Below are 22,923 nucleotides of genomic sequence, written 5' to 3'. Positions count from 1 at the left end.
CTGGGCTGGAGGGGAGGGTGAAGCCCGTCCCAGCTGAGGCCTCGGCCAGGGAGCGTGTGCCAGGCAGGCAGGTCTCTAAGCCGAGCTGCCACCATCTCACCCGAGTCTTTGTCTGCTCCTGTGATTTCCCCCCCCCCCCCGGGATATCTGCTCCCCCGGAGCCCGACCTGGGTCCCCCCTTGTCCCATCAGCACCCGCCTTCCCTGGCACTGAGCTGTCCTGCTCAGAGGCACCCGCATTGTGCACCAGCTGCTCCCGCACCCTATGCCCAGCGCCAGGCTGACCGGGGCGGCAGCAGGTGGGACGGAAGCGGTGAACCTTGAGCCCCAGCGGCAGTGGAAATGGCTCCCAGTCGGTGCCCGGGAAATCCCTGGCACGGGTGGGTTACGGAGATCATCATCGCCTACTGCGGCCCGTCGCGCCCACGGCTGATGGCGTCACACCTGGCATCACAGCTTCCCAGCTCAATCCCAGAGATCTCGGGGCAGCCCCCGGCGCCGGCATCCTGGGGTGGGTGTGCCCATCCAGGTGCCAAGGGCGGCAGAGCACGCGACATCCCGCGCCTGCGTCCTGCCTCCGGAGCCAGGCACAGCAGTCTAACACCTCCATCACAATGCCAGGCGGCTCCTACTGAGCCACGTGCCTGCTGGTGCCCGCCTGGTGCCACAGGCCCCGGCCAACCGCAGGGCAGCAGCAGTGAGCCGGCATTGCTCGAGGAGGTGGGACTGGCCACGCTGCTGGCACCCAGCAACCATCGGCCTGCATCAGCTGTTCTTAGCAGTGTGGGCACCAGGCAAAGCGCCAGCAGAACAGACAGATGGCATCACAGCGGGCAGAGGATTCGCCCCAAGTGGGGCAGCTACAGGCCGATCTCATGGTCTTGGGTCCCTGGAACGGGCTTTGCTCACGGTCTGTCTGGTGGGACGCAGCCGCTCCTCGGCAGAGCCGCACCGAGAATTTAACCGCCCGCTTTACGGGGCAAATAGCCACATCACAGCGGCTCTGGATTCGGTCGCCCGCTCAGCGCTTCGCCTGGCACTGAAAGGAGCTGGTGCCCTGGGCATTCTGCTAAATCTGGCGCATGATCTTCACACCAGTACCGGAATGTGCGCCAGCTCCCGGCTCTCCCCCTGTTTCTACACAACCCTAGGGGTGCAGCAGGGACGCGTTCTCCCCCCAGCCCGGTTCTACCGAGCCAGCGACTGGCTAGTAGGACTTGCTGGGCCATCTGTCGGAATCAAGGATGGTCAAGACGTGTTCACCGACTGAGCGCTGCCTGGCTTGTGGGGAAGGCAGAGAATTTCAGCCCCACCCTCCACGCTGTGGGGTTGACTGTCTCCTGGCAGAAAACCAAGATCCAAACCTGGGAGCTGGGCCAGCAGAACCCCAGGGGCAGGTGGGGCCGAGCGCCATGGGGAGTGGAGATGAGTTCATCTACCTAGACTTCTGGCAGGGTTCGACCGGTCACAGCGAATGGGACGCTCCCCCACAGAGAGGTCTCACCACCTCCTGCACGAGTCCAGGTCTCACTGCAGACGCAAAACCGTCCTTGCGCTGAGACCAAGGTCAGGATCTATCAAACCCATGTTCTCCCTGGACTGCTGTAAGGTCAGAAACCTGGTCCCTGCCCCAGGCAGACCTGGAGCGGCTGGAGGCTTTCCATACGTGCCGTCAGTGCCAAATCCCGGGCATAACGTGGTCTGACTATGTGTGAAATGTCACAGTCCCACAAAGGCCTGGCCATCCTCCAGTCGCCCATTAGATTCAAAAGCCGTGTGGCATGTTCTCCGGCTACATCGCCAGGACGGACAAAAACACTTCAGTGCACCGTGTTCTCCAGCGCTCCCAGCAGGGGGCACTCTGGGGAGTGGGGCAGGAGCTGGGTGTGCAGGGAGCTCCCAGTTTCTGCCCGTCTCTCACTTACCCGGATGAAGGCCGGGCGCTTGCACCCAGGCCCTGGTGCTCGCCCAGGCCCACATGCCGCTGTGAGTCTCTCTGGAGGGGATGATCAATGACCCCTGGGGGGGACCCAATATATTTTTTTTGTGGGGGGGTGAAGACCCTGAAGCTTTGGTGAATCTGGGCCCGGATGCGCAGAGCAAAGGGGCTGGGGTAGCAGGAGAGGGGTTAGCTCTGCCGGTGTCCCTCACTCCCAACCCGCAGCCCCCTGCTAGCCCAGCCCTGGGCTCCCCCCCATCCCCAGCTCTGCCAGCCCCTCACTCCTGACCCACAGGCCCCCAGCCCTGAATCCAGGCAGGCTGGTATCTGCACTGTTTGGAGGACTCCCCGAGCACCGGACCAGCAGCCCCAGCCTCGGGGCCCTGGTCCCTCTGCATGGCCCCGGCTCTCTGGGGTGGGCTGAGACGTCCCATAGGCTCAGCCGCTCCCCAGGAGCTGAGGGCTTTGCAAGGGCTGCCTTTGCCATGAACCCCCAGCTGTCCCAGCCTGCCCCCATGGGCTGGGGCTGTCCAGCGAGCCAAGGTGGGGGCATGACTGGTAACCTGACCCCAGGCATGGGTATTAAGCCATGGCGGCTGCTCCCCACCCTGTCTGTGCTAGGCAGCTGTTCCCATCTGTCCCCAGGACTGGCCACAAGCGGCCGGGGTCGGACGGGCCTGTCCCCTAGAGATGCAGCCAGGAGCTCCCCACGACAGCCAGATCTGCCCATCCCTGTCCCTCTGGGCTCCCAACCCGGACCTCTCCCAACCCAGGTGTTTGAAACACTATCCAGCCTGAAACCCACCCTGGAACCCCAATCCCCACCCAGGGGTGACCAATGCCTGGGGGACCCAGCCCTGAGGCAGTCATAGCCTGGGGATGCGGGCGGCGGAGAGACACAAACCCACAACCACCCACCACAGTGACACACACAAACCCCTAGCCACGGCCTGATACAAGTGACAAGCACAACTGACACACACCGACCACCCACAGCGACACCCAAACACACTGACAACCCCGCACAAGCACCGAAACAGCTGCACTCACAAACGGATACACCCCCGGCACGGACAGCGACCCACACAACGACACGCCGACAACCACAACCCACACACATCAACCACACTGCGGAGAGCGGGTCAGAGGCTTTGGCTGCATGGGGAGCCACCAAATTAAATGAATAGGCAGCAGATTTAAAACAAACAAAAGGAAGTATTACTTCACACAACTCAGAGTCAACCTGTGGAACTCCTTGCCAGAGGATGTTGTGAAGGCCAAGGCTATAACAGGGTTCAAAAAAGAACTAGATAAATTCATGGAGGATAGGTCGGTCAATGGCTATTAGCCAGGATGGGCAGGGATGGTGTCCCTAGCCTCTGTTTGCCAGAAGCTGGGAATGGGTGACAGGGGATGGATCACTGGATGATTCCCTGTTCTGTTCATTCCCACTGGGGCACCTGGTATTGGCCATTGTCAGAAGACAGGATGCTGGGCTAGATGGACCTTTGCTGCGACCCAGCCTGGCTGCTATTATGAGGTCCCGGCTACTCCAGCCCTGGGCTGGCCCAGCAGGGGGTGCTATGGGGAGCGGGGCAGGAGGCTGGCTGTGGGGGGAACCCCTAGCTACACTGAAGCGAGCCAATGGCTCTTCCATGGTCCATACCAACCCTGCCGCGCTCACTGCCCTGGGCTGTCCCCCTCTTGCCACCGGCCCCAGCTGAACTAACCCCAGCCCGGCCCGCGACATCCCTGCAACCGGGCCAGGCCCCGTGGGTAGCAATTATCCCAGCGCAGCTCCATCCGCTCTGCTGTGGCCCTACCAAAACGGCAAGACATGGGGGGGGAGGGGGGCAGGGGAAGGGTGTATGGAGGGGGTGATTATAAGGGGGGGAATTCAAAGCCATCTTTGGCTGGGGAGACGCTTTCAGCCCCGACTGGGCCCCCACATTGTGGCCTGAGCAGTCACGAGGTTCAGAATAGTCCCGAGGGTGGGCTCGCCCCCAGCCCCCCGCCCCGGCTCTGCTCCCACCGCCCTCCCCACACCCAGCCCCCGGCTCTGCTGCTCCCAACCCTGTTCCCGGCTCCCTCCCGCACCCAGCCCCCGGCTCCCCTCGGCCCAGGGCGCTGCCCACCCCGACCCCGCTCGCTGCGGCCAGTCGCCGGTCCAGGCTCGGCCTCCCGCAGAGCAGCCGCGTCTCCCTGCGCCCGGCGGAGGGGTGGGAAGCGGCTCGCTAGGCACGGGGGGGGGGGCGCATCCCACCAGCCCCCTCCCCGGCAGGGGCCCGCAGCCACTCGCCAACTTTGGCCAAGCGGCGCGAGAGCCCCGGGATCCGCCCCCCTCCCCGCGTGGCAACGTGTTTGGAAACTTTTGCAAAGTGGCGGCGAGGGGGGGCGGCGCCGGGAGAAAGGGGGCGGCGCCGCGAGGAAGTGGGCAGATTGGGGGGGCAGAGCGGGCGGGGGAGGGAGGAGGAAGGAAGCTGCTTTTTGGCGACGCTCCCTTTGTGTGTGAACGGGACAAGCCAGGCTGGCGCTTTGGAAGTGGAGGAAGAGGGGGCGGAGCCGAGGGGCAGGGGGCGGAGCCTGGGGAGTGAGGGGGGGTGGCTGGGGAAGGCCGGGAGGGGGAAAGGGGGGAGCAGACGGGAGGGGGAAAGTGAGAAGGGGGGACAAGGATCGGGGGGAGGCGACGCGGGGAGGGGGGCGGCGAGCAGAGGGGGAGGGGACGCAGGGGGGGGAACAGGGGGAGGGGACGCGGGGGGCAGGGCGGGGAAGGAGGCACCCGAGCCCCGAACATGGCTTCCTTCCCTGCGGATCCCGCCGCGCCCGGCCGCGGCCCGGGGGGGCCCCCCCCGCCGCCGGAGGGGGAGTCCCGCCAACTTCTGCCAACTTTAGCGGCCGCCCCCCCGTCCCCGCCGCCCCCCGCCCCCGCGGGCTCCCCCCCGCCGCCGCCGGGCCCGCCGCGCTTCTCCCCCGAGCAAGTGTCGTGCGTGTGCGAGGCGCTGCTGCAGGCCGGCGACCCGGGCCGGCTGGGCCGCTTCCTGGGCTCGCTGCCGGCCGAGCAGGAGCAGGCGGGCGGGGAGAGCCTGGCCAAGGCGCGGGCGCTGCTGGCCTTCCAGCGCGGGGACTTCGGGGAGCTGTATCGGCTGGTGCAGAGCCGGCCCTTCGCCGCCCCGCACCACCCCTTCCTGCAGGACCTCTACCTGCGCGCCCGCTACCGCGAGGCCGAGGCGGCCCGGGGCCGGGCGCTGGGCGCGGTGGACAAGTACCGGCTGCGCAAGAAGTTCCCGCTGCCCAGCACCATCTGGGACGGCGAGGAGACGGTGTATTGCTTCAAGCGCCGCTCGCGGGCCGCCCTGCGCGACTCCTACGGCCGCAGCCGCTACCCCAGCCCCGAGCAGAAGCGGCGCCTGGCCCGCGACACCGGCCTCTCGCTCACCCAGGTCAGCAACTGGTTCAAGAACCGGCGGCAGCGGGACCGCAGCGGGGGAGGCGCCGGCACCCCCAGCAAGAGGTAAAGGGGGGGGGCGGGGACCCCCCCTCGAGACCGGACAGACCCCCCCCTGTAGGGAACCCTCCTCCCGAGAGCCTGGACAGCCCCCCCCGTGGCGAACCCCCCCCCGAGCCTGGAGAGCCTCCCCTGTGGGGAACCCCCCCTCCCGAGAGCCTGGACAGCCCCCCCCGTGGCGAACCCCCCCCAGAGCCTGGAGAGCCTCCCCTGTGGGGGATCCCCCCTCCCGAGAGCCCAGACAGCCCCCCCTGTGGGGAACCCACCCTCCGATAGCCCGGACAGCCCCCCCTGTGGGGAACCCCCCCCCCCGATAGCCCGGACAGCCCCCCCTGTGGGGAACCCCCCCCCGAGAGCCTGGACAGCCCCCCTGTGGGGAACCCCCCCCCAGAGCCTGGACAGCCCCCCTGTGGGGAACCCCCCCAGAGCCTGGACAGCCCCCCCTGCGGGGATCTCATCCCCCTGAGAGCCTAGACAGCCCCCCCCATCCTCTGCAGGGAACCCTCCCCCCCGAGAGCCCGGACAGCCACCCCTGCAAGGAATCCTCCCCCCAAGAGCCCGGACAACCCCCCCACTTGCAGGGATCCCCTGAGAGCCTGGACAGAGCTCCCCTCGCCCGAGAGCCCCACACAGGAACCTCCTCCGTCTGTGGGTGAGGGACACCTCCTCCCTTGAGAGTCCAGTACCAGAAAATTTTGCAGGGAACACTTCCCATGCAGCACCCTCTTCCCCATGGGAGAACCTGCCCCCCCCCCCCCTCCCAGCCTACAACTCCTAGATCCTTTCCATCTCCCCTCTGGGGGGCCTCCAGATTCGATACAGTCTGCCCCTGCAGGGCCCCCCTCTCTGGATCATGTACACGCCCCTGGGAATCCTCCTGCTCCTCTACAGCCCAGGTTATCTGCACCCCTCAGATTGTCTACAATCTACCCCTGCAGGGACCCCCCCAAAAATTATACATCCTCCCCCCCCCCAGATTCTCCTCTGCAGGCACCCCATCCTGTACAGCCCTCTCCTGTTGGCACCTCCACTTGATCCTACATCCCCCAAAGATCCTATCCAGCTCCCCCTGGAAGGATCCTCCTTCAATCCTATTCACCCCTCTTTAGATCCCATAGGCACCCCCTACAGGGACCTCCAACAGGCGGTTGGAGGGGGACCCTGACCTCTTGCAGGCTTCCCCTTGTAGGGTGAAGGGGACCTCAGCAAGAGGAACCCCCGTGCAGGCATCCCCAGCTAGATACCCCAATATCTCATCCTGCTACAGGGAAAGGGGGACCCCAAGAACCTATAGGAACTCTGAAGCTGTCCCCCCAGGGAAAGGAAGAATCCTTTTGATGAGAGGGGATGGGGAGCCCCAGGATTCTGGAGCGACCCTCGAAAACAACACAACCCCTCCAGCGGGAGGGCACCCAGTAATAGACACAGGAAGCACCCTGTAACAGCACCTTCAAATCACCCAGGCAGACCCCCCCCATTGTGGGGTGCGCTGGACTGAGACCACTCAGCAAGAGGCACAGCTTCCCTCCCCAAGTCTCACCCATGGGCAGGAGAGGAGCTGGGAGGGTGCACCCCAAAACCCCATGTGCCCCTCCCATCTCTCCCCCGGGACAGGCCAGCAGCCCCCCACATATTCATAGATAGACTCCCCCCCAACTTATCCTCCTACAGGGTCAGGAGCCAGTGCTGGGAGCCCCCAGAGAAAGCTAGATGAACCCCAAAATCCTGTGCACCCAAAACCATCCCCCCACAATGCTGTGACTCCCCCCATGAGAGCAAGGTGTATTCCCAAATCATATGCCCCAACCCATCCCCCACAGTGCTTGGACCCATAGCAAGAGAAGTGGCCCCTCCCCAAACTGCTCCCGAGGGAAATGTGGTGGTGGGGTACGGGGTTTGCAGCCCCTCCCCGATACACCCTCAATACAAGAAGGGGGTGTGTGTGTCTTGACTTGGTGACCTTCCACCTCCCCCCATGGTGGGGGGGGGGCTGTTCCCAACTCTCTCCCTTTGTTGTGAAATGTGAGACCCTCTTCCTCCACCCCCAGCTCTCTGGCATCCTGGTGATTTTACCTTCCAGCCGGTGCTGGTGTCCTCCCCCCTGGTGTCCTCCCCCCGGGGGCCAGTGAGTGCTGCCGGGGGCCTGGGGCAGCTGGGTCCCGCGGGGCTGGAGACGTGGCCTGGGATGGCCGGATCTCTGTGTCGCAGCTCCTTGTACCCTGCCGCGTGGCGGGGAGGCCGATGCCCGACCGGGAGGTGGGGGGGGGTGACTGAGACCCCACAACGAATTTAGCGCTGGGTCTCTGCTGCCTTCCCTAGATCTGTGGGGCCAGAGCCTCGGCTGGGGGAGATCGGCACAGCCCCAGAGACTCTAATGGAGCGACGCTGATTGACCCCAGATGGGGATCTAGTTCATGGCCTGTGTTATACAGCACCACCGGACGTAGTGGAGACTCCGGCTCTGGCCATGTGGGCTCGGAGGGCCCCCCTCTGGCTGGAATCAGTCCTGCTGGGACTCTGCCGGGGGCAGGGGGAACTCTTGGTTCCCTGGGGAGCTTTCCTACCTGTGGTGCAGCCTGGGGACCCCGGGAAGGTTTGTGTCACGAGGTAACTGAGCAGTCGGGAGGGTCAGGAGCTTTCAGTGCTGTTAAACTCACTGGCCCAAAAGATCCTGGCCCAGCTCAGGCACTGCCCAGCCCCAGAGTGAGAGGCAGGCCCTGCCCCCAGGAGCCGGCAGTCTGACTGTACAAAGGGGAAACTGAGGCACGGGGCGAGGAAGGGACTCGCCTAGCAAGCCGGAGCTGGGATTAGAACTCAGGTCTCTGAAGGCCCAGTTGACTGCTCTACCCACTGGGCCATGCTGTCTCTCATTGTTCTCTGGATATCAGCCCCCTTTATGGTAGAGGCAGTAGCTAGAGGGGGGGTGAGACAGTACTGGCTAACCCCCCGCCCCTGAAAGTCCCTCTCTCCCCGCAGCGAGTCGGACGGGAACCCCAGCACAGAGGACGAGTTGAGCCGGGGGCCAGAGGAGACTGAGCTGGCCGTGGGGACGCCCGCCGTGCCGGATGGGGCCGTCGCCTCCGGGAACCTCTTCTTGCCGGCACCCGCCGGGGCCTGCTCCGGGGCCTCGTCCATCCTGCTCAACGGCAACTTCATCACCACGGCCGGCCCGCAGGCCATGCTACTGAACGGCGGCTCCGTGCTCCAGGCGTCGGGCGGCGTGCTCATCAATGGGCTGGCACTGGGCGACAGCCAGACCATCACCCTGAGCCCCGTGGCGTCCACCCCGCCCGTGCTCCTCAACGGCGCCGCCCTGGGCGGGGCCAAGACCCCGCCTGGCGCCGGCCTGGAGTCGCCTTCGGCCTCCTCGGCCAGGCCTGACATCAAGGCGGAAGCCGGGGAGTCGCTGCCCTCCATGGTGTTTGGCCCGGGCGCCGTGGAGGTGAAGACGGAGGAGAGCCAGGCCGTCAGGGCCCTGTCCGAGGTGCCCACGCTCCTTCCCCTGCCCCCGGCCGCGTCCGACCCGAAGGGGGCGCTGCTTCCCGCTCCGGCCAGCTCAGTGCCCCAGGTGGTGCCGTCGGGCGAGGAAGCCCCCTGCCCGGCCCCGGCGCTCCCCCAGCCGGTGGTCTCCGGCTCCCAGATTGTCCCCGTCTCCCAAGTGGTGCCTGGTTCTCAGCCCGGCCAGGCCCTGCCCGTGACGTCGCCTCCCCCGGCCGCCGCCTCGCTCCTCCAGGGCTCTCCCCTGCTGTCCTTCCCCGCCCTCACCTCGCCCATCCCGGGGCCAGCTCAGGCTGCCCCGGTGCCCGCCGTCGTCCACATCCCCGCCCCGCCCCTGATCCCCATCTCCCAGGTCTCACCCCCCTCCCAGGTAGTGCCCCTGTCCCAGCCGGCCCCAGGCACCCCGGTGCTGTCCCCTCCCCAGATGGTGCCGCTCTCACCCACCCAGGTCTACTCGGTGCCCCAGGGGGCCCCCGCCCCGCAGCTGGTGTCGGTGTCCCAGGGCTCCCAGCTCATCTCGCTCCCGCAAGTGGTGCCCACGTCGCAGGTGGTGACGCTGCAGCAGGGGGTGGGGCCGATCCAGATCCTAGCCAGCGCCGCCCCGCTCAAGGTGGGGGCTCCGCCGGCGGCCAGCGGGACCGTGGGGCAGAGCAACGTGCACCTCATCAACGCCAACATGGGTGTGACCACGCTGCAGCTGCCCACCGGCGCGCCAGGTACTGCCACGGGTGCCGCGCCGGGGGCGGGAGGGAGGAGCTGGCTGCGTTCGCCCTGGCCGGGGGAGCGCAGCCGAAATGACTGGGGGAGGATCGGGGCCTGTGCCCTGGCCGGGTGGATTTGGGGGCTGTGTGCGCTGGGGCCCCCGGCCCACAGGTGCGGGGTGCGGGTGGAGGCCAGAGAAGATCTAGAGGAAGGACCTGAGAGGCGGTGGGGGACAGGGACTGTTCCATGTATCCCAGAGAAGGGGGGGCGGGTCATGGACCCAGGCCCCTGGAGAGATTATTTTGGAGCACCGACGAAGCAGAGGGAGGCCTGGGGCTGTCGGTGTTTGGGGGTAGGGGGGAAGGGCGCTGAACCCTGGGACGAGGTCCCAGGGGGTTGCGGGAGTCCCCGAGTCTTCCCACCAAGACCCCATGTCTCTCCCAGGGTCCGGGTGCAGGACTGGCTGTGTGTGGGGGGGGAGTCTCTGGCCTGGGGGCTCGCTGACGGGGGCTCAGGGGATGGTCAGGCTGGCCCCTTCTAGCCTGAGACCCGGAGAGCGGGAGGGGCTGTCCCACGTCCCCCACCAGGTCGGTAGCAGAAGTGGGAATAGAACCCAGGAGTCCTGGCTCCCAGTCCCTCCTACTCGAGTCAGGACTCCTGGGTTCTGTTCCCAGTTCTGGGAGGAGAGTGGGGTCTAGTGGTTAGAGCGGGGGGGGGGGCGGGGGGAGCCAGGACTCCTGGGTTCTATTGCCACCTCCGCTGATGACTTGCTGGGTGACCATGGGCTAGTCCTTTCCGCTCCGTTCTCCTCAGTCTCCCCAGCTGTACAATGGGGCTGATGACACCCACCCATCTGAGGCCTGTGGGTTTCCCCCCCCACCCCTCTTCTCCCCTCTGCAGGGAACTTCCTCCTGACGAACCCAGTGCCAGGCGGGGGCACCATCCTCACCGGCATGACACTCCAGCAGGGCAAGCTCATCCTGACCGCAACCTTCCCGGCCACCATGCTCATGTCCCCGGTGCTCTCCGCTCCCGCCGGCAGCCTGGCCCTGCCCATCAAGCAAGAAACGGCGCCTCTAACAGGCACCAGCGCCCCCATCCCAGGGCCCGTGAACTCCGAGGGCGCCGGGGCGGGCCAGCCGGCCTTGGCTTTTGGGGACGGTGTAGCCGGCCGTCAGCCTGGCGTCCTCTCGAACTTCCCCCAGGAGGGCCTGGTGCTGTCCCCGCTGCCTCAGCCGGCAGCGTGGCCCGGCTCGGCGGGCATGGAGATGCAAGCGGCTGGCACCGAGGGGCTCTTCGAGATGGAGAAGGGGGCGATGGAGGTGCTGGACGGCACGGAGCCGAGTGGCCTCCTGCTGCCTGAGGGCGAGGGGCTGCTGTTGGGCAGCTCAGCCAGCGACCCCCTGGATCCCGAGGGCCTCGACTCAGATGAGAAGGTGCTGACCCAGCTGCAGTCGGTGCCGGTGGAGGAGCCCCTGGACTTGTAAGAGGCTCGGCGGGCGGGCGTGAGACGGGACCGGGGCGCCACCTCCTAGGGGGGGTCTCGGCCCCTCCGTGCCTTCGCTGCCCCCGGCGCGTCAGATCCAAACTCTCAGACATCTGTAGAGCTCCGAGCCCTCGCCCCGGATCCCGCTGCCAGGGGCCCTGGCGCTGCGGGCGCCTGAAAGGCTCTGGGCAGTTGGGTGGTGCTGGATCCGTGGCTGCATCTGGGGGCTGCCATGACCAAACACTACAATTCCAAACGGGGGGGGGGCAGGAATCCGGCTCTGGCCAGGCAAGCTCCTAGCCCCCAGGAAGGAGGTGTCAGCTGTTGTGGCTTAGAGCGGGCAGGAGAAAAGCAGGCATTCGTGGGCTGCGGGGTCTCCCCTGCTCCTGCCCCCCCTTTCCTAGAAACACTAAGCGTCTTCCCAGAGCAGGGTGTGGGAGCCGCACGGCGCAGGGGGGTCTTGGTGCTAAGGGAGCAGGGTTTCTGGGGCAGCTGCTGATCGGACCCTAGGCCCCGTCGGTCGCTGCAGGAACCACTGGCTTTGTTTTCGGGTGGAGGAAAATTCTGGGGCCTGGGTCCATGCTCCCCTGTCCTGCCCTGGGGTTCCCCATAGTCTGCCCCAGCCACACCCCTTGTGGGCCCTGGGGGGGCAGCAAATAGCCACACCCCCAATCCGCCCTCTATGCTAGGAGCAGGGATAAGAACCCTTACGTCAGCTCCCCATGTGCATGGGGAGGAATTATCGGGGTCACTTCTGCCCCGATTAGGCTGCCGGAGTGGCACCGATGGGCCTGCGTGTGAATGTGAAGAACGAAATCCAAAGTCATCCCTAATTGCTCCCCCTGAATTTCATGGTTCCCCCCTTCCACTCCTAGACACTACAAACCAGCTGACCTGACTTCTTATTTTTTACGTGAAAGAATTTTTATCTATATATAAAAATTATATATTTTTAGAAGGAGCAAATCCTGCTGCGTGATTCCAGCGTGCCTGGGACCGTCACCCCGGGGCACCTCGCCCCACCAGTATTTAATGGTCTCACTGTTTTTTGAATCGCTCTTCCAGCAGGAGGATAAACACCCCCCGAGCTGAACCTTTTATATTAAAAAATAAAGTGCATTTAACTTTTGTAAACCTTCACTACATCGGAGCGGTGGCCGCTCCTGCCTTGGCCAGCTGAGGCTGCGTTTCCCGCCAACCTGGTGGGGTTTGTTAGAGGGGGTACGTTGGACTGGTCGAAGGCTTTGGACTCCCCGAAATCACACTACAGAGCTACTGGAGAGCCGTGTTGGTACGGGGTCCTCTCCACACAGGATGCCTGGGTTCCAGATCTACCACAGGACAGGATCCCTCCCCCTGAGGTTCTAGATCTGCAGCAGAATGGGACCCCCGTGTCCCAGACACACACCAGATCAGATCCCAGCCTGATGGAGTAATCCGGTTCTAGATCTGTGCCAGACTGGGATTTCTGCTCCATGGAGTAACTGGGTTCTGGATCCACACTGGAGTGGGATCTGTCTGCCACCATGAAGCTGTTGGGTTCTAGATACACATCAGAATGGGATCCCTGCCCCATGGAGTGCCAGATTCTAGACCTACATTGGGATAGAAGCTTTCCCCTGCCATGGAGCTACTGGGTTCTAGATCCATGTCTCGATGGGAACCCTGCCTCGTGGAGTAGTCAGTTTCTTGATCCATGGCAATATGGGATCCTCCCCAAGGAAACCACCAGGTTCTAGAGCCACACTGGAACTGGATCCTCGACAGTGCAACTGGAACCACATCAGAATGGGTTCCCACCCCATGGAGCTTCCAGGGTTCTAGATCATCTGAATGGACCCCAGCTTCATGGAGCTTCCAGGTTCTAGATCCACACCGGGATGGGTTCCCACCCCTTGGAGCAGCTGGCTTCTCTTGGACCCACCTCAGAACAAGCTGCTCGTTGTGGTTTTTCAGTCTTCGTCATCTTCTGGGACCAGCTCCCCTGTCGTCCTCTCCTCTTCCCCGGTTCCTCATCAAAATCCAGAGCTTCCGTTGTGACTCCTCGAAGTTGTCCCCACCGTGGCACCCGTGGGCTCCTCCGGCACCCTAGCCTCCCATGAGCCTTCTGGATTTCTTTGGCTGTCCAAGACGAACAAACCGGGGGGGGGGGGTCAGCTCTGTCCGGCAAGCCAGAGGGGTGGCACCAGTGGTTCCTTTCCTTCCCCCTCCACCCGTGCACCATGGTTATCTGTGGAGGGACCCAGACTGGACACTTGAATCTTGGGGCACTGCCTCCTGTCCCACCCTCTCACCAGGTACTAGTGCATCTCACTATTATTATTATTTTCACCATTTTGCTACTTTTTTTTTTTTTTTTTTTTGGTGAGGAACAATCATTTCTACCCGAGATTCTTTTTTTTTTTTTTTTTTAAGAAGCTTCTGTTGTCGTCGTCCCTGTACATTATTATTGTTGGGGTTTTTTTAACGTAGCGCTCTGCGTGTGTGTCTGTCTGTCTGTCCATCCATCCATCCTGGTACTGTATGAAATTTGTATATCCATAAATATATCTATATTCTATATAAGACGGCCTGCTGCTGCTTGGGTTTGGGAGCGTGGTGGGCAGGGGTGGGGGGTGCCAGGGAAACTGGCAGCAGCTGCCCCCTTGGGTCCCCTTCCACTGCCACCCGTGACCTCCTCACTCAACCTCCCAGCAGGCCAGTGCTCAAGGGCGGCCAGGCTGGGCGTTGTCTCCATGGTGAGCGGCACCAGCAGGCCTCGTCCTCAGCAACCCCCACCCTATCCCATGGCTTCCATCTTGTATGGCACCCCCAGCTTGAGTGGCACCAAGAGGCCTGGCCTCTTGACCCCCGGCTGTGAGCTGCACCATCAAACCTTCGTCCCACGTCACCAGCCTTCTCTCCCCTGCCCACCCCCCGGCTCTGTCACCCAGGCCGCACTGCCCCGTGCCTCACCCTGTTTGCTGAGCTGGTTGGGATTTGGGGGCGGGGGGTTTCACGTGGGGAAGGTGATGGAGGGGCTGGCCCTGGAGCCTGCGGCCCTAAACCTGTACGTAGCCTCCTGGGCTGGGCCGCTCCCAATGCTCTAGCCGGAGAGTCCCCTATGCCCAGCACTGAACCAGCTGGCCCCACCCCGGCTGGATCTGCACCCGGCGGGCAGCGTCGCTGGGTGCCAGGCGCTGGCTTTGTTACCGCACAGAGAACTTCTGCTGAGACTCGCCCAGGCATGCGTGTATGTGACGGGGATCCGCAAGGAGCAGGGCGGGGGAAACACGGTTGAGTCAGGCCCCCCCTCCGCAGGCAGGAGCCAGCTGGACACCATCCCCCCCCCAGGCAAGTGGCTTCGCTTTGTGGTACTGCAGGCCTGGCTGGGCGGGGGCGAGATGCGCTCGCTACCTCGGAGTGGCCCGGAGGTGGGCACAGCCTGCTTGGCGTGGGGAGGTGCGTTATGGTAGCGCCTTGGAGCGCGGGGTGTGGAGAAGCCCCCCCCCCATCGCGCTAGGCGCTGTACAAACACCAGAGCCGACGCTTCCGGCCCCGAGGGCACGTGCGGTTCTTGGACTCACCTCCGTGTTGCCTTCCTCCCGCTGCTCCACCTCGGCTGGCCGTGTGCCTAGCACGCTAGGCCGGCATTTGGGAGGGCCGTTCTCCCCGCAATGCTGTTCGTTAGCCCTGCTTGACCCCTGGGCCTTTGCCGTTCTGGGGAACTCCTGGCTTTGGTCTCCTCCCGTCCTGGGGTGAGACGCTGCCGCTGGAGGGTTTGTGGGACACAATCCAGATGTTTCCAGGGGTGGGGGGAAGCTGGATGCGGGGGCCTGGCGAGATCCCTCTAGCCTGACATTGGCCTGAGGCGATGGACATGGGTCAAGTTTGTGTCCTCGGTGTTTTCTGGCCAAACACTGGTCCCCTGGGTGCCAGCTAGTGGGTGACACCCCTGGGTGGGATGGAACTGCCGGCTCTCTGGCTAGCACAGAGGAGCAGGGCTGTGGGGTGCAGAGGGGAGCAGGGCTGGGAGGTGATAGGAGGGGGGCACAGAGGAGCAGGGCTGCGTGGTGTAGAAGGGAGCAGGGCTGGGGGGTACCAGGAGGGGGGGCACAGAGGAGCAGAGCTGCGAGGTACAGAGGGGAGCAGGGCTGGGGGTGATAGGAGGGGGCACAGAGGAGGAGGGGAGGGGGTGCAGAGGGGAGCAGGACTGGGGGATGCCAGGAGGGGGGCACAGAGGAGGAGGGGAAGGGTGCAGAGGGGAGCATGGCTGGGGGGCAATAGGAGGGGGCATGAAGCAGGGCTGTGGGGTGCAGAGGGGAGCAGAGCTGGGGGGGCAATAGGAGGGGGCATGGGGGGTGTAGAGGGGAGCAAAGCTGGGGGCACAGAGGAGCAGGGCTGTGGGGTGCAGAGGGGAACAGAGCTGGGGGGTATCAGGAGGGGAGTGCAGAGGGCAGAGATCCATGCACTGCACCCTCCTGGCAGCAAGGTGGGAAGCTCCAGGGCCAGGGTCCCCGGGGATGCCCTGGCCCGCGGGGCACCGCTGGTCCTGGGGCTTCGCACTGGGGCAGCACAGTACCCGGAGGGTTTCCTCAGTCAAAGGGCAGAGGGCACCTGGTGCAGGGGTGTGGGGCTGTCAGTGAAGCTGCTGGGGCTGGGGGGAGGCCTCAGGCCCCTCCTATGGGTGTGCCAAGCGCTACCCTCAGGGCTGCCTCTTGCTGCACGGGCCCCAGCTGGGATCGTGCCAGCCCAGCATGGCCCAGCCAAGGGGCTCACAGCGCTTCAGTGGGGGAGCTAGGGGCCAGGACTCCTGGGTTCTCTCCCCAGCGCTGGAAGGGGAGCAGGTTCTCCCAGACACCCAGCTCCTCTCCGACCTCTCTGCCCGCTTCAGTTTCTCAACTCTAACCCTAACCCTAACCCTAACCCTGCCCCCCGGCCGCACCCTCTAACTGTTGCCCTGAGTCTAGGCTAAAATGGGATCCTTGGCCCCCTACCCCACCCCATCCTGGGGTCACGGGCGCTGTCCCTGCTGGGCCTGGTTGGGCTGGCTTATGGGACGTGGGCACCAGGAACTGACCCCCTCCCCACACACACTGCATGACACCCCCACACACCACACACCACCACACACACAATAGCCCCTCCACACACACCCCATGCACAACTCCCCACACACCACATGACACCCCCCCACACCCCTCCCACGCACAACCCCACCACACAACACATACAATATGCCCTCCACACACACCGCATGACACCTTCCCACACACCCTCATGCACAACCCCCCACACACAATACCCCCCCCACACACACCACACAACCCCCCCCACAGTACCCCCTCCACACACACCGCATGACACCCTTTGCACAATCCTCCCACGTACGCACACCCACCACACAACCACCCCACTGCATGATCCCCCACTACACGATACCCCCCCAACCCCCATGCACACACACGGCATGACCCCCCCCACACCCACCGCACAACACCCCCCCCCATGCACACACTGCACAACCCCTCCCCCAACACTCCCCCACTGCACGACCCCCCCCCCCACGCACACGCTGCGCAAGCTCTGCCCACACACCGTGTGCACCCCCCACATCACATGCCCCTCCCACCCTGCACAACCTGCCCTCCCCACCCACATGACCCTCCCCGCACACACCGCATGACCTTCCTGCATGCACCCCCACACACACACACATGGCTTCCCCCCGACCCCCCGCAGGGCCACCCAGCAGCCTTGAGCTCCGAATCAGGCTAGAGAACCGGCCAACTGCTCCCCCGCCCTCCCACCCTTCATCCCCCTGGGCCTGCCCCCCTGCACCTCCTTATCCACCCCAGGTAGCCCCCTTCCCGCAAGTCCCCCGTCACCTCTCTACAGAGCTGCCCCCACTCCGGGATCAGGGCAATTAGCCCGCAGTCTGGGACTCTGGAAACTTGGTGTGTGTCATGTATGGGTGGGTACCTGTGTTTTGTGGTGCGGGGGGAGGTGGGGGGTTGTGGGTCCTTGGGTCTGTGTTGTGCATTTCTTACAGGGGTGTGGGGGGGCACAGGGGTTGTGTGTTTTGTGTGGGGGTAGCTGTTGTGGGGATGGGGTGTGCAGTGGGGGTGCATGTGTTGTGGGTACTAGAGTTTGTGGTGCATGTGTGTCATGTGGGATGCCTGTCTCATGGGACCATGGGATTGTGTGTTGTCCATACACAGTGGCGTATTCTGAGTGGGGGTGCGTGTTGGGCTCCGTCTGGGCACTGGATTTCATGCTGTGTGACTGTGAATGTGGGTGCACGGGTGCCTGTGTTGTGCAAGTTGTGGAGGGTGGGTTTTGTAGGTGCCTGTGTTGGGTGGGGGCTGTGTGAGTTGCGTAGATGTTCAGGCATATTGTGTTGTGTTGTGTGTGTGCTGCGGGTGCACAAGTGTTTGTGTTGCCATTGTGGGTGCCTGTGTTGTGTAGGGGCTCTGTGGTTGGGTGGGGGGGGTGAGAGTTGTATAGGAGGATATTGTGGTTGTATGCTCCGTGTTAATTGTGTGGAGGTGTGTGCACTGTGTGAGAGTTGTGTAGGGGGCTGTTTGGGGTGTGTGCACTCTGTGGCTGTATGCCTGTTGTGTGGGTCTGTGTAAGTTGGGGGAGTGTGCAGTGTGCATGTTGTGTGAGTATAGGGGATGTTGTGGGGTGTGCACACTGAGTGCATGTGGTGGGAGGGTGTTGGGGGGTGGGGAGTGTTGTGGAGGTGTGTGCATTGTGTGCGTGTGGGAAGTATTGTGGAAATGTGTGTGTTGTGCGCATGTGGGGTGCATATTCTGTGTGTGGGGGTGTGCACTGTGTGTGGGTTGTGCGGAGGTGTGCATTGGCTGGGATGGTGCTGTGTGCGTGTGTGTGTGTGTGTGTGATATCCGCTCCCCTCCCCCATACACCTGGCAGTGCCTTGCACCCACGTGCCTGGAGCCGCAGCAGGATGGGCGCGTGCCCCTGGCGGCTCAACCTGGCAGGGGCGGGCGGGGCTGGAAGCTGCCCATCATGTCCCTTTCCCAGCTGTGGCCTGTGGCCCAGGTGTGGGCCCTCGCGCCCACACCTGGGCTGTGCCCATCCTTGGATCCCAAAACATCAGCTGCGGCTCCCATTCATTTCAAGATGGTATGTGCATGCAGCGCCTCCTAGTGGCTGCCCAACGCAATACAGCTTAACATCCCATTCCATCTCCCTTCCTACCACGTGAAGTGGGTTTTAGCCCACGAAAGCTTATGCCCAAATAAATTTGTTAGTCTCTAAGGTGCCACAAGGACTCCTTGTTGTTTTTACTATTTACACCGTCTCGCTGTCTGTGCCGTTCACGGCGGCTGAGTTTGTCACGTCTCTCTGAATCCTGCTGGTTTTCTAGTTACACGACCCGAACGCGGAACGACTCGGCCATCTGGCTGGCCAGCAGTTGCAACGACGGACCGTGGTCGATTTGGAAACCTTGGGGAGTCGTCGTCTTGTCCTGCAGCCGCCATCGGCAGAGTTAGCTCTGCCGACAGCTCTTGCTGAGGAACTAACTGTCAGAGTTGACGGTGTCCGTTGATGTCTCCACTGTTGGTCTCGATCACCTATGACCTGGGCGCTGAATTCTTTTTCTTTACGTCAGCTGGAGTTGTCCATCCTTTTTCTCCATCCAGTTTGACACGAACACGGTCCCCAGGTTCTAGAGCGGGTAGTTCTCTAACTGAGTGACGTCTGTTATAAAAGTGTTCGTGAGCTCTTTTAGCCGTTTTATGCAATTTGGCTACTCTCTACGTGTCTGGCCACTTTGAAGACTGGAAAAGAACCGAAGTTGGAACAGTAGCTCTGAGTTGTCTTCCCATCAGGAGTTGCACTGGACTGGATCCAGTAGCTGCTGTTGGTGTTGATCTGTAACTCAGAAGAGCAAGGAATGGATCGTCCTGCAGTAGGATTTCCTTGGCTGTCTGCCCAGCTCTCTCAGCCTCTCCATTGCTTGTGGGTAATGTGGGCTGCTGGAAATATGATCAAAATCATATTTCGTGCGAAAAATTTAAATTCTGCTGCAGCGCTTTGTGGTTTGTTGTCCATCGCTGGTTGTTTTGAATGCCAAAGGGAGCGAACAGGCACGTCAGTTTCTCGATAACACTGCGACATGTTATGTCTTTCAAGGATGTTATCTCTATATACCTGGAAAAACAGCCCACAACAACCACAAAACACTATCCTCTGAATTTACATAAATCTGCAGCTAATCTCTTCCATGGTCTGTCTGGTAGAGGTGTTTGTACACTGTATGGTTCAGCATTGTCTCTTACATTGATTTATACTGGATCTCCTTTCAAAAACCCAATATCATCAAATCCTCCGTCGAGTTCTTCCACTGGGCCCATCATGGCTGCCACGCTGTGGCTGGGTCTTTGATCCTTTCATCCCACTCTAAACACAAAATTTTTGTCGCTGTAAGTTGTTTCTGTGGTGAACTGGCCCCTGCAGTTCAGAGCTGTGTCAGGTGACTTTAGGTCTGGGAGGAGTCGAAGGTGATTGTAAGCCCCTTCTGAGGTGACTGATGTCAGCTCCTGAGTCAATTTTAAAGTCAATAGTCTTGCCATGAGTATTCAATTTCACTTTCCAGGCAGGCTCTACGTCATCACTAGTGATAGATCCCAGAAACAATGGCTCTTGGTTGTCTGTAATATGAGTCAACTTCCTGACTGGTTTGGTGCGGCAAACAGCTGCAAAATGTCCATCTTTCATGCATTTATTACACTGTGTGCCTCTGGCTGGACATGCCTCATCTCTTGGGATATAACTTTTTCCACACCTCAGCTGGAATTTGTCCCCCTGAGCTGAGAGTTCTCTCTCCTTGCCTCAGGTGTTTTGTGATAATGACTTTTAACAGGCATGTCTGTTTACAGTTTCTAAGCTAGGTTCAGGTTTGTCAAGTTGCTCTAGGTTTTGCTGTCTCCCAGCCCAGCCTGCTTTGCTCTCTGGATAGCTGGCCTAGGGTTAAATCTCTCTTCAGTTGCAGTTGTTGTGAAAGGTTTTCATCTGTTTCTACACATCAACCTCCCTTTCACACCTGTGTGTCTGTCTCACGTGATCTCTCCTGGCCCCCACCTGGGTGGCCAATGGCTGGGTACGGCTGCAGCCCATGTAGGCTGATCTGCAACTGATCCCCCTCGCCATGTACCTGGGCGATGCTCTCTGGAGCCAGGGAGCGCAAGCACGGCTTGGAGGGAGCCAGCAACCACCTGGAAGCAAGGCTCTGGGAGCCACTTCTTGAACCCCACAGCCAGACGGATCCAATTTCCAGCAACGGGCTGGGCCGCATCCCCGCAATCCCCAGCACACAAGGGTGCCAGCCCTTCTCCAAACCCCCTTGGATCCTGCGCTGTGGGCTGGGTGGAGCCCCTCTCCAGCCAGGAGTTTGGTGGCCTGTGTGTGCAAGGCCACGGGCAAATAGCAGGTACGGCGCAAATTCCCCTTGCCCAGGGTCAGCTAGGCCGGGGAGGAGATATGAGCTGAGCCAGGCCGTCCACCCAGGTCCCTCATCCGCATGTTGCTGGTGCCCCACTGCTCCCGGGGGCTGTGATGGGGCAACGAGGGACCTGCCCCAGATGGAGACGGGCTAGAAGGATGGACGCTGCTGGGGTATCTCCATCGCCGCTGGCCGCAGCTCTGGGAGACAGCGATTTTAGGGCAAGCCCCGGAAACGTGCTTCTCCCATGGCTGACCCACTGCACTGGCTTTTCCTGCTTCCTGTTCCAAGATCCCGATTCCAGCCCGGACACTTACACGTCCCCATGCTCCACGGGGAATGACGCCAGCAGCCCTCCCCTCCCATCGCGTGGATCCAACCAAGTGCCCTCGCGGGCCCGGGAGCATTGTACCAGTGCAGAGCGGGGGCAGGAGGCCAGTGGATCAGAAGAAGGGGGGGGGGTCTGACGCCTACAAGGCATGATGTGAGGGTCAGCGGGCCCTGCTCTGTGGGCGCTGGCAGGGTGAGGGCGTGCCAGGCTGCTGCAGAGTGAGGTGCCGGGGGATTATACAAATGGGGGTGGGGCGGGGAGGAGAATCTGGGTGTCAAAGCAGCAGCCCCCCCCCCCACACACACACACCTGCAGGCGGCTCAGGGAGGATTTTCAGCTCACCCGGCTCTTCGCTAGTGTTACAAACGCTGCACACAAGCATTAACCGTCCCCCACCCACCCCCAAGAGGCAGGCAGACTTTAGCCTCCCCCTTTTCACAGTTGCGGAAACTGAGGCAGAGAGCCCAAGGCTAACGCTGGCTACCTGCTTTGAAAGGAAGGGCCTAGTGCCCAGGGGATGCTGATGGGCAGACGTGTGCTCCAGCGCCACCTGCTGGTTAGACTAGAGGCAAACCCTGTTTGGGTCCCTCTGTTAACAGGTGGTGACACCCCTGTGCTGGTACTGGATTTTATCAGGTGTTTTGCAGTGGCACCTAGAGGTCCCCAAGCAAGATCAGGGCCCCGTCACGCCAGGCGCTGCACAGACACATGGTGACCGAGATCAGGGCCCTGTCGTGCCAGGCGCTGTACAGACATACAGTGACCAAGATATGGGGCCCGTTCCACCAGGCGCTGCACAGACACAGATTGAGTCAGTGTCCCTGCTCCAAACAGCTTAAGCTAATTAGACAAAGGATGGGTGGGGAAACTGAGGCACAGAGCAGGGACGGATTTTGGTCAAGGTCACCCAGCAGGCCAGTTGGTACATCCTGGAACAGTACCTAGCTCTCCTGAGTCCTGATGCATAGCCCACACTCCCTCTTCATACTGGCAGGATCCCGGCCTGGGAAAACTATGTCCTGGGGTGACCAGTGCAACTTTTCTGATGGGAAGGAAACTCAGTGTATTTAGATTATCCAAGGGAAGTTCAGAGGTGCCTTAATCCTGGTCTTTCAGCACTTGCCTGGGGACATGCCCGAGAGCAGAGGGCTATCCAATCCAGCTGACAAAGACAGAGCGCCATCCAGTGGCTACAGCTGAAGTGAGATAAATTCAGACTGGAAATAAGGTGCCAGCATGTAACAGGGATAAGAAATAACTCTCACGCTCAGAATGACTGATGCAGGGATGGGGGAGGGGGGATTCTTCATCACTGAGGGTCTTTAAATGAAGATTGAATGTTGTTCTAGGAAATCTAGCTCAACCACAAGCTATGGGCTGGAGGCCAGAATCACTGGGGGGTCAGATTGGATGACCGGAATGGTCCTTTCTGGCCTCATTGTGTCTGAAAACCTGTCACGCTTGTCCCCAAAGCTCCCGACATGCCTAGATCCTAAGAGAACATAAGAATGGCCATACTTGGTCAGACCGTGGTCCATCTAGCCCAGTATCCTGTCTTCCAACAGTAGCCAATGCCAGGTGCTTCAGATGGAACAGAACAGGTCATCATCAAGTGATCCATCCCGTCTCGTCCAGTTCCAGCTTCTAATAGATTTAGGGACACCCAGAGCATGGAGTTGCATCCCTGACCATCTTGGCTAATAGCCATGGAGGGATCTGTCCTTCAGGAACTGATCTCATTCTGTTTTAACCCAGTTATACTTTTGGCCTTCACAACATCCCCTGGCAATGAGTTCCACAGGTTGACCGTGCGTTGCATGAAGAAATACTTCCTTTCGTTTGTTTTAAACCTGCTGCCTATTAATTTCATTGGGTGACCCCTAGTTCTTGTTATGTGAAGGGGTAAATAACACTTCCTTTGTCACTTTCCCCCCCACCAGTCGAGATTTTATAGACCCCTGTCATATCCTCAGTAGTCTCTTTTCCAAGCTGAACAGTCCCAGGCTTTTTAA

At 61.8% G+C, this 22,923-nt stretch overlaps 1 protein-coding gene across 1 annotated transcript; it reads left to right on the top strand.

Annotated features, from left to right (window-relative positions):
- Nucleotides 1-4,730: 4,730 nt before the first annotated feature.
- SIX5 (SIX homeobox 5) lies at nucleotides 4,731-11,130 on the top strand. Its single transcript, XM_065421097.1, has 3 exons — nucleotides 4,731-5,449; nucleotides 8,420-9,657; nucleotides 10,544-11,130. The coding sequence occupies exons 1-3, from the start codon at nucleotides 4,731-4,733 to the stop codon at nucleotides 11,128-11,130; spliced, it is 2,544 nt and encodes an 847-aa protein (XP_065277169.1).
- The last annotated feature ends 11,793 nt before the right edge of the window (nucleotides 11,131-22,923 follow it).

The sequence above is a fragment of the Emys orbicularis genome, chromosome 21, assembly GCF_028017835.1.
Source record: "Emys orbicularis isolate rEmyOrb1 chromosome 21, rEmyOrb1.hap1, whole genome shotgun sequence".
Classification (NCBI taxonomy): Eukaryota; Metazoa; Chordata; order Testudines; family Emydidae; genus Emys; species Emys orbicularis.
The sequence above is the reverse complement of the archived record's forward strand: the minus strand, read 5'-3'. Positions and strand labels throughout refer to the sequence as shown.